Below are 13849 nucleotides of genomic sequence, written 5' to 3'. Positions count from 1 at the left end.
TTCTTTTGGGTTTAATTTCGATCACAGTGTGTCGACATCAGCCACGATAGGTAGCTGCTGAGCTGGCAGTCGGCGAGCGTGGTCATGAAATATGTCAAGGCTTTGCCCTTTTTCTTGGCCTCGGTCAAGGAAAGCCAAACCTTGGCTGGGCAAAACTACACCGGTAGAGGGATTATTTTCCCCTTGCCCGGTCACCACATCAGTTTTCCTTGCTGCAGCCCGGGCAAAAGAGAACCGCTGGACTTGCTCTTATGACTAATTTAAGTTTAACTCCTAACAATAACATACAGCTAACAGATTCCTTATGTTAATAAAAATGCTCTCTCTCTCTAGAAGCTCTCTCCTAGGGTTTCTCGGCGGCGGCAACAATTTGATTCCTTTGACTCGAACGGGTGGCTACCCTCCCTCTCTGGTCTCTGATGAAGGTGGTCTCAATGCTGTTGTGCGTTGGATCCTCTTGGCATTGGGAGGTCTCGGCTTCCTTTTTCTTGTTTCTGGCGCTCGGTGCTCCTCTGAGTCTCCGGCGATGGGTTATGGTGGCCTTCCTCCGGCTTGGAGTGTTGTGGGTCGAGATCTAGCATGGTTTATGGAGCGCTCTGGTGGTTGGGCTGTGGGGGATCGACTTGCTTCCCTACTATGTCCGCCGGCGTTAGATCTGGAGCTTTATTTGATGTGCGGCGGCCAGGTGATGATGGGGGTATAATCAGCGCCGGGGGGGGGGGGGGGGGGGGGGCGTCGGTTCTGATGCATATTCCTCTCATGGAGGGTTGCAGATATGCGGCTGCACGCATGATGGCTCAGGTGCGATTAGGGTCAAGGTCGCTGGAAGCGGCATGTTTGCTCCCAGCGGTAGCGGTATTTTTTTGGGTGGTGACCGCCGCATGACGGAGGCGACGACAGGATGCATGGCCTTGTGAGCATCTCTAGGGTGCCGGCGACGACGGGAGGTACGACCACTGATGGCAATAGGTTTGAAGTGAATCAAGGGCTGGTTCTGGAACATGGGCTTGTTGGTGCTTGGGCTCGGACATTGGTTCAATATTGGTCTTTTGGGCCTAGAGCTTTTATTTTCATTTTTTACTTGTTCATTGAGCCCGGAGAAGCCCCCTCTACGTAGGGTTATTCTTTGGGAACATGAATAAAATTAGGGAGGGGTCTTGGCTACTTTCGGAGTCTTCCCTAGTTGTGTCAAGGTTACTTGAATCATTGGAGCTTAATCCTATGGTTACATTATGTTTGAGTAGTCTAGGGCTTGCTTTAGACCATTCATTCATGACTCTTTTCTGTCGTTGCCCGGAGTCTGGGTGAGTCATATTTGTAATGTTTCCTACTTTACTATAATGGACTGACACCTCACGCGTTCAAAAAAAAATGACTAATTTAAGTTTCAAAATGACAGTTGTGTATAATTTTCTATTAACTAACATAATTAGTCCTTTGGAAATATCTTATAATAGATTACGATTTATCCCATACGTCATCCCCCTCATGATTGAGACACCAAAACAAACAAAAAAGAGAGCAAGTTAAATTGATAAAATACTCATCACATCACTGTACTAATTAACGCTACAGCCAGGATTAAATATTTCCAGGTGCAAAACGTGGAATGCTTTAAAGTTCAAACAGGGCAAAGTTAAATGAGTCCCATCCCCGGACTCCAGATCTGACCACAATTATTTGGGTGAAGACACCCCCCCCCTCCGCATCATGAGTTTGACAAATCATTCAATTTTGTCTACATCCACATGCGACTCTTTGTAGTTTTGCAAATTAGTATTTATGTCTGCAATCCACTGGATCTGTTGGATTGCTCCAATTACAACAGCCACATAGTCCAAATGCAATTCTTGGTTGAAAAACGCAGAAACATTTTCAAGAAAAAAAGGTTGCGTTTACAAAAAATAATTGATAAGACGGACGAGAGTTATGTTACATGTTACTTCGTGCCTTTTTTTGTCTCTCATGAATATAACGTTGTCTATTGAGTATTGACTAGAGCATTCCCATCGTCCTAGTTGTAGAGAAATTCGGTTTGGCCACGTCGTGGCGTTCTAATCCAACAGAGCACTTGTTTTTGTTGTTACTTGCTAGTCTATTGTTGCAGTCCCATTTGGGTTTTGCTTTCTTTTGTATTCATCACTTCATCGCATACGTAACTTCCAGATTCTTACGAGAGAAAAATAGAAAATTGGCAGAATATATTATTTCCTAAATTGGATTGGTAAATTTGGTCAGGTCCCTCCTGCCCCTGCATTTTGTTAAAAGTAGAGGCTGGAGGAGCATCTGATTCGGTCCCCCTAACTTTGTCGTTCATATTTCTCTTCAAATCATTGTCATGATAACATGATTGTTTCACTCTGCTGTGTCTTCTTTTGCTGACGCATGCAATGAGGCATGCGCCGATGCTGGCAATCATATATGCAGCAGCGCAACATCATTTATTTGAGTGAAAACCCATCGAATATTTTCAGTTCTTCATTGGGTTGAGCTGAGGATATAATCAAACAGGGGGTGGTGGGTGTTTCTTGAATCAAAAGAAAGCAAGGATGGCGGCAGAGAATGAGGAGCAGAGGGAGAGCTTGTTGAAGAAGGTATACAATGAAAACTGCCCGGGTTGTAAGGTGGAAGAGGAGAAGGCGTTGCAACGAGGCCTTCCTGTTCGAAAGCTTGTGGCTATCTGGGGGATCGTGCTCTCTGCTGGTAATTGGTCTTTCATTTCTCAGTTTGTGATGAATCAAATGCAAAATGGCATGGCATATATTTTCTCTTTAATTCAAGCTCCATTGCCTGTTTGGAGAAACTTATGTATTTTGAGATTTGAGATTAAAATCATGGGAAGAACAATGCTTTTAGTATAAGCTTCAATGACAATTTGCAAGCACTCAAAGCTGTTAGCTGTGTCATTACTGGTGACTAAACGACTATAGATCAAGGTTCTACTAAAATTTCTGTTTGTAATTGACTCAGGAGCCATCAATGGGGTGAATATCTGGGTTGTTTGCATATTAAGAACGTGTTGCAAGTGTTGATCTGTGACTGTTTCAATTGGTTTGTCATTCTAGAAATGATCGATTCTTCAGTTTTTTAAGTATCTACATCTGATATATAGTAGATTGTCTGGTCCTTCACTATTCTGTATTTATGTTTTGTATCATCTCATACTTTTCTATGTCTTCTTCTTTTCTTCTTTTTATTTTTTTGGCAAAGTTTCTATGTCTTCTAATTTATTGCAAATTTTCTGATCCTGATTCATTATTTTTTGATATTTTTCAGCGCTGCCAATATCATCTCTATTTCCATTTCTTTATTTTATGGTGAGTGTATACTTATATCCGACTCTTGTTATTTCAGTTGGATTTCTAATGACATGGAAATAAAATGAATGTTAGCTGTCTATTTGAAGATTTGGATTCCTTCCACACAGTCCAATTTTAGTGCAGAGGGTCTATTTATTGTATGCCTTATTAGAATCTGGATAGTGGATATAATTAGTGGCCACTGCGTATTAGATTCATTCATTATTCTTTTCCTGATAGTGAAGCATGCAAAAAATCTTGACTTGTGTTTGGGCTTGTCTTGCCAAACAGGATCTAGAATGCTTCTGACAAATGAAAGAAGTCCTAATCTTGTTTGCTGAATATGTACGGTGACATAACACATCGACTTGGCCCTCAAATATTTATCATCTTGTCATGTTGGTCCCCGAGGCATATATAGGCATATATAGGCTTTAGCTTTCATAATTATAGGAGATGATACAATGCAGTGGTTAGGATATGCACTTGACAACTTAGAATTACCATGGAATACACCAGCTAACATATTCAAACAGATGTCCAGACCAAACAATTTCAAAAACAGTGAACTTAACAGACAGCTGCAAATCCAATATGACTGAAGTGCATAAGCATTACAGCACATCTGCCCAAACCAATCATTTCCCTCTCTAGAAATGTGATGAACTCTGTTTTGTAACAACATGAAAGTTGCTTCTCTATGCTCACTTCTTGTTCTGTGTTCTGTCCTTCTTGCGTTTTATAAACGCTCTGTAACATGCATCCTTCAGAACCCATTTAGTTTTATTGGATACCCTCAAGATTCCAGAACACTAAGTGTTGTTTGCATCACAGATTAGGGATTTTCATATTGCAAAAAGAGATGAAGATATTGGCTTCTATGCTGGGTATGTAGGTAAGATGATTGTCATCAATTTTTCATAGTGACCAAATTTGTTTACTTATCACATTTGAGTTCTTTAACTGGTGTTCTTGACACACTTCCATATATTGTGAAGGGTCTTCGTATATGCTTGGAAGAGTACTGACTTCAGTTTTCTGGGGAATAGTGGCTGATCGCTACGGTCGAAAACCTGTCATAATAATAGGGACTATTTCAGTGTTAGTAAATGCAATTTTAGAAATGAGTTTCTACATAATTCTTCTGCAGTTATTAGGCATGGATGTTTTCAGGCAGACATTTGATATGTGCACATTATTGTCTCAGGGTTGTTTGCAATACTCTCTTTGGACTCAGTGTAAATTTTTGGATGGCCATCATTACAAGATTTCTTCTTGGAAGTTTAAATGGTTTGCTTGGACCAATAAAGGTATCACATTGTGCTATATACTATTAACAATGTGGTTGCAGACTCGTCTATATGCATGGGGTTACTTTCCTTATTTGATTTACCTGCATGACCAGGCATATGCAAGTGAAGTCTTTCGGGAAGAACATCAAGCTTTAGGAATGTCAACAGTAAGTCACGTTGGTTTTTTTTATATACAAGTTTTAAAATTGTACAATTACTACACCAGAGTTAAGACTATTTGTTTTCAGGTTAGCACAGCATGGGGTATCGGATTGATCATTGGCCCAGCTTTGGGAGGATTCTTTGCTCAGGTAATTCTACTTCTTGTAATTTCTTGCGAGGAAATACACTTAAAAATACTATACTCTTTATGTGTGTGTATTTGGCCTACTAATTGCTTAATATGTCCTTGCTTGTGTTGAATTTTGGTGAACTTATTTTGACAGATTCCATAAGGATAAGCATCCTGTAATTATTCTCTTACCTATAATGAAGTGTTGTGATTCCACATTAGTAACTCTGTATGAGTCAAACAGCGGTAGATTGTCTCCTCAATTTGTTTATTAAAAGCCTACTTTGGTTTTGTAAGTTTTTAAACATAGGGTGGCAGAGTTGATGGAGGACAGGTCACAAATTTCCAAAATATGTTTTTAGTTTAATTGAATATCAGAAAGGTGGTATTTAGAAAGAGTATGATAAAAGGAGCAAGTAATAACTGATTGTCTTTTGCTCGCCATCATTCTCAATTGATGTGGGAAAGTTAGATAATTTTCGTAACATATGTTTTTTCTGTCAAACCCAAGAATTATATATGTTTATGCCTACACTTCAAGATGTTTAGATTTTGAAAGAGTATGTTAAAAGGTGCAAATCATAACCTTTTTTTATTTTCTTTCCCATACTGGGTCTTGCAACAAGCACTTTCTTTAAATATGATGACTTTTTAGAGCTATTAGAAAACCAAAGAAGAGATGTGCTCTATTTTTTTTTTCCTATTTGACTCTCTCCCTCTCTCTCTCTATTTGACTCTCTCCCTCCCTCCCTTTTCTTGATTATCAATCAAATGTTTCTAATTTTTCTTTTTAAATTCAGCCAGCAGAGAAATATCCCACTATATTTTCTGCAGACTCTGTATTTGGGAGGTAAGTGAGTTTCAAACTCTTTTCTTAAGTGAAGTGAAGTGAAGTGAAGTGAAGTGAAGTGAGACAGTCAAATATCCTCATTTTTGTTTTGTTTGACTGTTGTACCATGATATTCCAACATGTCAAACTGTGATGCAGGTTTCCATACTTCTTGCCTTGCCTTTGTATATCGCTTTTTGCACTTGGAATAACCATTGCATGTTTCTGGCTTCCGGTACATATCTTCTATCTATTTCTTTGACTACGTTATAATGTTAAATGCACCTGTATCTGACAGACATAACTTTTGCTTACTTTTGCTTATAAGGCCATTTTTCTAATTTCTCATGAGTCATGAACTTTCAATTTTATTTTTCAATTTGTAGTTTGATTTTTAGGTATCACGTTTGAAATGTTCTAAAGAACTAAAAGTATTAACATTTTATTTTCTTGAATAAATTGGGGGCTTCATTTATGTGAAACAAATTAGTATTGGTGTTTGGGTGAGATTTGGGAGCTTCATTTATATGGAAAAAGTTACTTTTGAAATACTAGATGTAGTAAAATCTTGGCTGGCTACTGTATTATGTATTAGTCCAGGGAAATGGACTTTCCATCTAATTGAGTCGGGCTCAAAGCCTTTTTCATTTAAAGTCAATCAATTATATTCAGTATTTTTAGCTTTTATCATTACAGGCGAGTGGGTTGAGTTTTTTTGGCATAACACATATCCTTTTCTTCTTAGTTGCAACCTATACTCTTGAGATGCTTGTGCATTTTATCCTTTTTATTCTTCTGTGGTGGGTTGGGGTTCAGAAGAAGTCTTGATTTGTCAAAATACTGGAGGCAGTTTCTGATTTTTCGGGTGGTTTTAGTTGATTTGAGGGCCTAGCGATATAGGAAAACTGGGGATGTTAGGGCTTAGTTTGGAATAGGTTTTGGTATGGGAATCCACGGCAGTATGAAAGGAGGACATTAATTGCTGTTCTAGACTATAAACAGTAGCACAGAATAATAGAGAACAGAGAAAGAAGAACAAAGTCACACATGCCTGTAATAACCTAACTCAATTAACCAATAAGAACTTACTGACCTAGATAGCTACAGAATGCTCACTGATATTCTTGGTGTCGTGAAAGATTTGGACTAAGATGCCCAATTGAATAAGAAACCAGAAAAAATGCTTCATATAAGTCCCGTAACTTAGTTAGACTAATACATTAGAACTGATTTGTAATAAATGAATATGTCATGAATCCCTTTCTATTTCCACTAGCTTCATATTCTTTATTTAAATCAAACTTCTCGAGGCTCTCCTAAGGATAGACAAACTAAAATCACTTGATTCATCGTAGTTATAGATTGTAATATATATATATATATATATATATATACAAATATATATATATATATATATATATATATATTCACTTATATATACATATAAATATATTGTGTGGCACGTGCTTTGCATAAGACCTGTTGAAACTCCAAGGACTAGCTACTTATTTCTTATTTGGATGGTTGCAGGAAACTTTACACAATCACAATGAAAATGACAGATTACATGATGATTCCTTTGAAGCATTGGAAACTGCATCATGTGGGTCAGATTCAAATGAAATAAAACAAAAAACTGAAGAACAAATACCTAAACAAAGCCTCATGAAGAATTGGCCGTTAATGTCATCGATCATTGTTTATTGTTTTTTCTCACTCCATGACATGGCTTATACAGAGGTAACTTTAATACCTTTTTATGATAGCAAAGCATTGATCTTTTCACAATTTTTTTTTTTTCATTTGGTTTCTTTCCTTTGAATTGTTTCTTGCCATATCATTTGTTTTAGTAAGATGAGAATAGTCAAATATTTAAAAACCAATTTAGTCTGATTGGTTTAAACTTATAATGCATACAATATTTAACATTCCTTTTCATGCTGAGACATCGAACTCTATTTGCTGCATTTAATCAAAATATGTTGGAGTTGTTATATTGGTATGAATGGTAGTTTTGACTTTAGCGGCATACTACAGAACATGGTTAGGTCTTACCTCTGTGGAACAAAACTGCAGAGAAAAACAATATCAGAGCTTGAACTGTAGTTTAAGAACTTGTAGGATTTTGGTGCTACTGTATAACACTTTTAGCATGACAACAACTTCAAATTATCATACAAAATGCTTGTGTCATGATTATTGTGAAATCTTTTTAACTTTATGGTCTCTTAGCATTTCCACCTGGTTAAGTTAAGCTACATGGAAGAGAATTTTGATTATTTCCTATAATTCACTCATGTATTCATCTTTTCTTCTTCAACCACTCATCTCTATCCAACCAAGTATGGCTAATAAGTGACACTTTTTTTTTTTTTTTTAAATTAGATATTCTCATTATGGGCCGAGAGTCCTCGAAAGTTAGGGGGTTTGAGCTATTCAACTGAGGATGTTGGTGAAGTTCTTGCAATTTCAGGTAATATTTAATATTTCCTTATGCTTATCAATTGATCCACATTTTGCATCGCCTACAATGTGATCACATGACATCTATCGTCGTTTGTATTCAATGTCATATTATCTTTTCTGATTTTATATGAGTTATAAAAGATAAGGGTTTTAGTATTAACCAGGAAACATTTAGCAAATAATTTAGCAATCAGTTGATATGTCATTATCATTTGACATTTTGAGGACAAATTTTATATAAAACAAGCATGTACAGACTCTCAGGGATTTCTGGAATAAGATAGGGAACATGATACACCCTTTCAGTCACCTAGATCAGAACTGAAATTTCATTGGTTCTGAAGGACTCAAACCCCTAAATTGATTGAACTGAATTGGATGTTAATAATATAAGATTCTTTTAGAGTGGCTCTTTAATTACATGCCAAACCAGAAGAATATGTATCAAATTTGTGAGAATGGAAAATGGGAGGATAATTTGTTCTGGTTTAGATATTGAGGGACCCTTAAAAATGAAAAAAAGAAAAAAAAAAAAAAAAACTACATGCATCAGGATCCAACTTTAGGGGCTTTACCTAAACTTTAAAGTGAGCTTAATGTGCACTTTCAGAATTCAGGTTTGGGTTACTGGGACATAGAGGAGCTCTAGGTTATATACCATCTGCATAAAGTTATTCCGTTTGAAGGGACTAGTATAAACCAATAGGGTTGAATCTCTAATGGGATCAGTAAGTTAGCCTCCAGGTAAATGGGGTATTTGATTTTTACACCGGGTGAATGGTGTCCAGTAGAGGAATGGAAGGTATTGTAAGCAGTCACAAATGTGCTATGAAGTTGAATAGCAGATGATTACTGTTCCGTGGAGGATGGTTAACATTGTTTTCAAGAATGGAGGAGAACGTTACTGGTTCTTGGACTGCATGTGTTTGGGTAGAGTGGACTTGCCCAAGAAACTGTTGCTCTTTGTTGGCTCAAGATCTCAGAGTCGGGGTCAAAATGAAGGCTATTATTTGTGCCATATATGACACCTATCTGGATTATTTAGTTGCCCCTTGTGAAGGCTTCTAGTGTAGACGTTTTAAGATCCCTGTTAATGTAAATTACCTTCATTGGCCGTGATTATTTTGCTGATTATAGTAACTACCGGTACTGCTTTGAATCATATACATCCCCACGATCCCTGTTAATGTACATTATCTTCATTGGCTGTGATTATTTTCTTGATTATAGTAACTACTGTTAATGCTTTAAAGTCGGTTGGTTTTAATGGATTGCTTGTATAGTATCCCTTGTTATATCGTTGCAAGACCTTCTGAAGCCAATCATGGACAGTATCTTTCTATTAGTTTATTCATATAACAACAAAAAGAATTTTTAAAAAAAAATAACGAGTTGTGTAGCCAATGACGTGACAGATGAAATTGATCAACGCCGAGCTAAATATTAACTGCCGGAGATTGAAACTTTTGTCTTTTTGAATTCTAATTGGAGGAGCCTAAAATCTATGCAAGCTTATGATATTTCTTAGGATGGTAATAAGTTGTAGCTATTACCTGATATGGTTATAAGCCTGAAATTACATTGTAATATTTAGTCACATTGAATTAAATTACATTTATAGTTTATGTCAATTATGAGTTTTTGTTTCCATATATACTATTTACTATAATTGATTATTCCATTTACAACTCACCAGTTACTACATAGTCGGAATAATCGCTGACAACTTAATCAACTTGTAGGTTTTGGTCTTTTTGTCTTTCAAATTACTCTGTACCCGTATGTGGAAAAGATGCTGGGTCCTGTAAGAATTGCTCGCATTGGAGGGGTAATCCTTAGCTCTTTCCTCCCTTCATTTGTTGGACCTTCTGTATTTTATAGTTTGATAAATATCCTTTCACCACCCAATTTCTGGTGGCAGTTATAGGTCACCATCTTTAAGATCTTTTGGCACATGTTTCTGTATGCAGGTTTTGACTATACCTCTTTTGTCAAGCTACCCATTTATAGCATTGTTATCCGGGTTCTCCCTCTCCGTGCTGTTAAATATTGCATCTCTGCTGAAAAATGTCATGTCTGTAAGTACATATATGAGTTCAAGTATCCATTTAGCTAAACCACTGAATCACAAACTTTACTGATGCATCCTAGAAGCTGATATGTGTGGACTACTTGTCCACAGTATGAACTAGTTTTGTATGTTCTTCTGACATCTAAATTTTTCTTTGTAACTAGATCACGATCGTCACTGGTCTGTTCATTCTCCAAAACAGAGCTGTGGTAATTTTATTATTAACTTAATTAATTTTACAGTTTTTTTCCCTTTCCTTTTCGTCTTGAATTGTTCTTCAACTAAAGAACGTATCTTAACATGACCTTACTTGCACAATAGGACCAACATCAAAGAGGTGCTGCTAATGGAATTGCTATGACTGCAATGTCTTTGTTCAAGGCAGTTGGTCCAGCTGCTGGTGGTGCAGTGTAAGTCTTGGATTTTCTTTAATTATATTTGATGTTTGAGTCCATAATTTGGTTAGTAATGATACCCGGGAGCTGGAGTGATTCAATTATACCGTCTCTTATTTATGTGATTATTATACAAAACAGATGGTTGGGTTTGTTTCAGTCTCTAGTCAGATGATAATCCTTGAAATATAGTTACTTATAATTTGTCTTATTCATTTCTTCAATATTTTTTGAGATTACTAGTGTTGTGACGCGAAGAAATCACACAGAATTACCTTTTAAGTTATAAGCACTATGATTTCGTTTCAACAGGTTTTCTTGGGCACAAAAACGCCTGGATGCTTCCATTCTACCTGGTACATACTCGAGTAACTCCTTATCATGCAGTTCTGTTAGCTAGAGTACCATAGGATGTTAGGTGAAATTCCAGCAGAGTACCAAGGTTAAGAGAATTGAGTAAATGATATTTGTCCAAGTTAACTGTTGGATTTTCATCCATTGACTTGGAGAATATTATACTAAATAAAGTACTTGAATATAATGTTTGTTTGGATACTCCTAGGTATTATTAGGCCGAGCTAATTTGAAATAACGAGAGATAACATAGTACCAATGAAGCTCACATTTACCCCAACTCCAAGATATCTGCATGCTTGCACTATATCTAAAGTTTGTATTATATATATATATATATATATATATATATATATTGTGCATTATTGTAGAATGGAGATAATAACTACTTGAGATCTCCTGCTGAACCCTACAATCTTTAAGAGCTAGGAAACTCTAGAAAATAACTAGATAGGTATCCTGAGGGAATAATGGTTGATTAAAAATGAAAGAGATTAGAGAGGTTAATCACTTAAATGAGAATAACCTAGAGGCGGTCAGATATTGCTGTGAATTCTCAGATGTCATTTATTATCAGACTCGGAAATAAATGTACCTTGATTTACATTTTCTCATTTGGATTTCGTATGTGCCTTGTTTCTCAAATTCACTGGAGTATCTGTTTCTTCACCAGACTAGCAATAAATATCGGCTGCTTCATTTATTTGCTTGCAGGTATCTCGATGGTTTTCTTCATCTTGAATCTGGTGGAATTAATTGCAGTTCTCATGACATTTAAACCATTTCTTACTGTACGTGATGATAGACAGGGATGAAACCCCTGTTGTGCGGAAGCGGCAAATGAGTCCCACACACACGGATCCAATAATACCGATACTCCCCCCACTTTAGCCACCCGGTGCAGAACGGGTATGGGGTTTTAATATAAAAGGCCTCGGCATTAGTGTGTGTGGTACCATTCCTTATAACCTAAGGATGACTCTTCACCTTTCTGATGTGGGATTCCAAATGGCTTTAATCTAAGCCACACTTTTCCAACAACCCCATGGTGGAAGTTCAATCCATGTCTAGAAAACAAAAAATGAACATTATTATGGACTCAATGAATGCCTTATTTGTAGTTGTAGTTGTCCCGACATCTATAACAAGATTTTAGAGTAATTTGGAAGCAGTGCTGTATTCATTCAATCGGGAAAAAAAATCCGAGGATTTTATGTTGTATGTGATTGAATATTCCACTTGGGAAAATTTCTATAGTATTATGGCAATATGGTCAAAGTTATGTGGTTGCAGACTTGCAGTAATGGTGGGAAGTGGCTTTATTTGGGGTTGTGTAGTTGAAGTGGACTGTTTAGTCTCTGAAGGTCCCAGAACCCTGTATCAAAGCCGGGAAAAATCCTTGATCATAAATTTCAAAAACAATGACAATCACCCTTACAACATATACTTCCTGCTAGATTTCAAAGAAAGTGGTACTTGAAGAGTTGAAGTGATAGATTCGATTAAATAGATCTAGCTAGTGACTGTTTAACTTCTCGATTATCAGCTTGTTAAGCCCGGTATTTAGAATTTGGCATGAGATCCTGTTGATCTCACTACATTTCCTAGCCTGCCTTGTGGAGGGTGATGGACAATGGCTGGCTAAGGGGCACGACTATGAAGGTTTCTACCTAATCTTCTCTAGATTTTGATTTGGATCTGTTGGCATAAGTATTCTCTTTGTAAGTAGGATGTCATGAGTTGATGAATGACTAGTTGTAAAATTTAGTTATTAATGTAATCAAAAACCCAAAACACTGTGTGCATAGTAGAAGACGCTCCTTAGTTCACCTAGGTGATCATCTAAATATACATGCCAGCCAATTGAAAGACCAGTGTTGCTAAAGTGGCTGTTGAGGGTGTTTCAGGCTATAGCCTATAGGGAGCCAAGATGGAGACCGGGAATCATCCAGTCACGTATTAAGATGAGCTGCCGAGCAGGTTCAAAATAGGACCGATGCTCAGTCTCTATGGTCATGACCCTCTAGAGATAGGACAGCGCCAAGAATTGTTGAGGGCGAACTGTGTTGGCAGTGCCACAAAGGCTTGATGTCCGAGTGATTAGTTTCCTACAGGAAAGAACTGAGACGTGAACACTTTGCCAAAATAACACCGCTCGATCAAACCAAAATAAATGTCTTTTTCTCAAGATTGCATACCTGTAGATGTCAGCTTTAGCAGGGTTTTCCAGAGGGCAACTGCAATTCAGGGAGTAGATTACACTAGCAGTAATAGGTGATAGAAGAGAACTTGAAAGCAACATGCATGTGTTTAAACAAAGTAATGAAACCTTGAAGACCAGGAAGCTGAGGAAAGTCGAGAGGGAAAACAAATGGCATCAAAGGCAAATGAGTGGCATGGTCTTACATGAAGTGATGAGTTTGCTCCTCATCGACACGGTTCCGCTTATTTGCAATTGGTTCTGATGAAGTCGAAGACGTACAACACCAGTGCTGCTGATCTTGATGATCTTCGCCTGCTACTCCGCGAGGTCTCTTCGCTAGCGATGAAGAAAGCCACTGCTCTTGCTCTTCCTTTTGTTGATCTAAGATTCAAAATTAACATCATCGGGACTCGGGAGTCATAACGCCACAATTTTCGACAATGTGAAATCCGCAGCTTTTAAACGACAATCTGGCATCACCATTACTGTGAAAAAATATCAATTGACATATACCACTGCTCTCTGCTCCATTGAAGGACATAAGGAAATAATTCAGGGACACATGGGTCGACTCTGTCTCTATATTAGTCATGTCAAATTGTCAATACATGTCCTATAACCCGTGAATCTCCCGTTATGCATAATATC

General features: G+C 37.3%; 1 protein-coding gene and 1 long non-coding RNA gene across 3 annotated transcripts; one reads left to right on the top strand and one right to left on the bottom strand.

Moving 5' to 3' along the window:
* The first annotated feature begins 2132 nt into the window (after nt 1-2132).
* On the top strand, nt 2133-12280 carry LOC112186064 (protein ZINC INDUCED FACILITATOR-LIKE 1). 2 transcript variants are annotated; one of them, XM_024324414.2, is made up of 18 exons: nt 2133-2703; nt 3277-3317; nt 4134-4194; nt 4298-4400; nt 4507-4609; nt 4705-4758; nt 4840-4902; nt 5684-5733; nt 5872-5947; nt 7243-7452; nt 8098-8185; nt 9921-10006; nt 10149-10256; nt 10414-10458; nt 10571-10659; nt 10957-11000; nt 11713-11813; nt 12038-12280. In XM_024324414.2, exons 1-17 carry the CDS (start codon nt 2550-2552, stop codon nt 11811-11813), a joined length of 1476 nt encoding a protein of 491 aa, XP_024180182.1. In that variant the 5' UTR covers nt 2133-2549; the 3' UTR covers nt 12038-12280. The 2 variants fall into 2 exon arrangements, with proteins under 2 accessions (XP_024180182.1, XP_040365374.1); XM_040509440.1 differs by having other exon boundaries at nt 2135-2703; nt 11713-12280.
* A 687-nt stretch (nt 12281-12967) lies between these two features.
* LOC121050164 lies at nt 12968-13533 on the bottom strand. Its single transcript, XR_005802213.1, has 3 exons — nt 13405-13533; nt 13197-13235; nt 12968-13106 (listed from the first exon to the last, which is right to left on the bottom strand). It is a non-coding gene; the product is annotated as an uncharacterized LOC121050164 (long non-coding RNA).
* Between the last annotated feature and the right edge of the window lie 316 nt (nt 13534-13849).

The sequence above is a fragment of the Rosa chinensis genome, chromosome 1 (genome assembly GCF_002994745.2).
Source record: "Rosa chinensis cultivar Old Blush chromosome 1, RchiOBHm-V2, whole genome shotgun sequence".
Taxonomy (NCBI): Eukaryota; Viridiplantae; Streptophyta; class Magnoliopsida; order Rosales; family Rosaceae; genus Rosa; species Rosa chinensis.
This window is presented reverse-complemented; position numbering and strand designations above follow the sequence as displayed.

Coding starts and splice junctions, on each gene's coding strand:
- LOC112186064 (XM_024324414.2), top strand. CDS start 2,550: ATGGCGGCAGAGAATGAGGAGCAGAGGGAGAGCTTGTTGAAGAAGGTA. Junction 3,318..4,133: donor TTCCATTTCTTTATTTTATG/GTGAGTGTATAC, acceptor TTTGCATCACAG/ATTAGGGATTTTCATATTGC. Junction 4,903..5,683: donor TGGGAGGATTCTTTGCTCAG/GTAATTCTACTT, acceptor TTTTAAATTCAG/CCAGCAGAGAAATATCCCAC.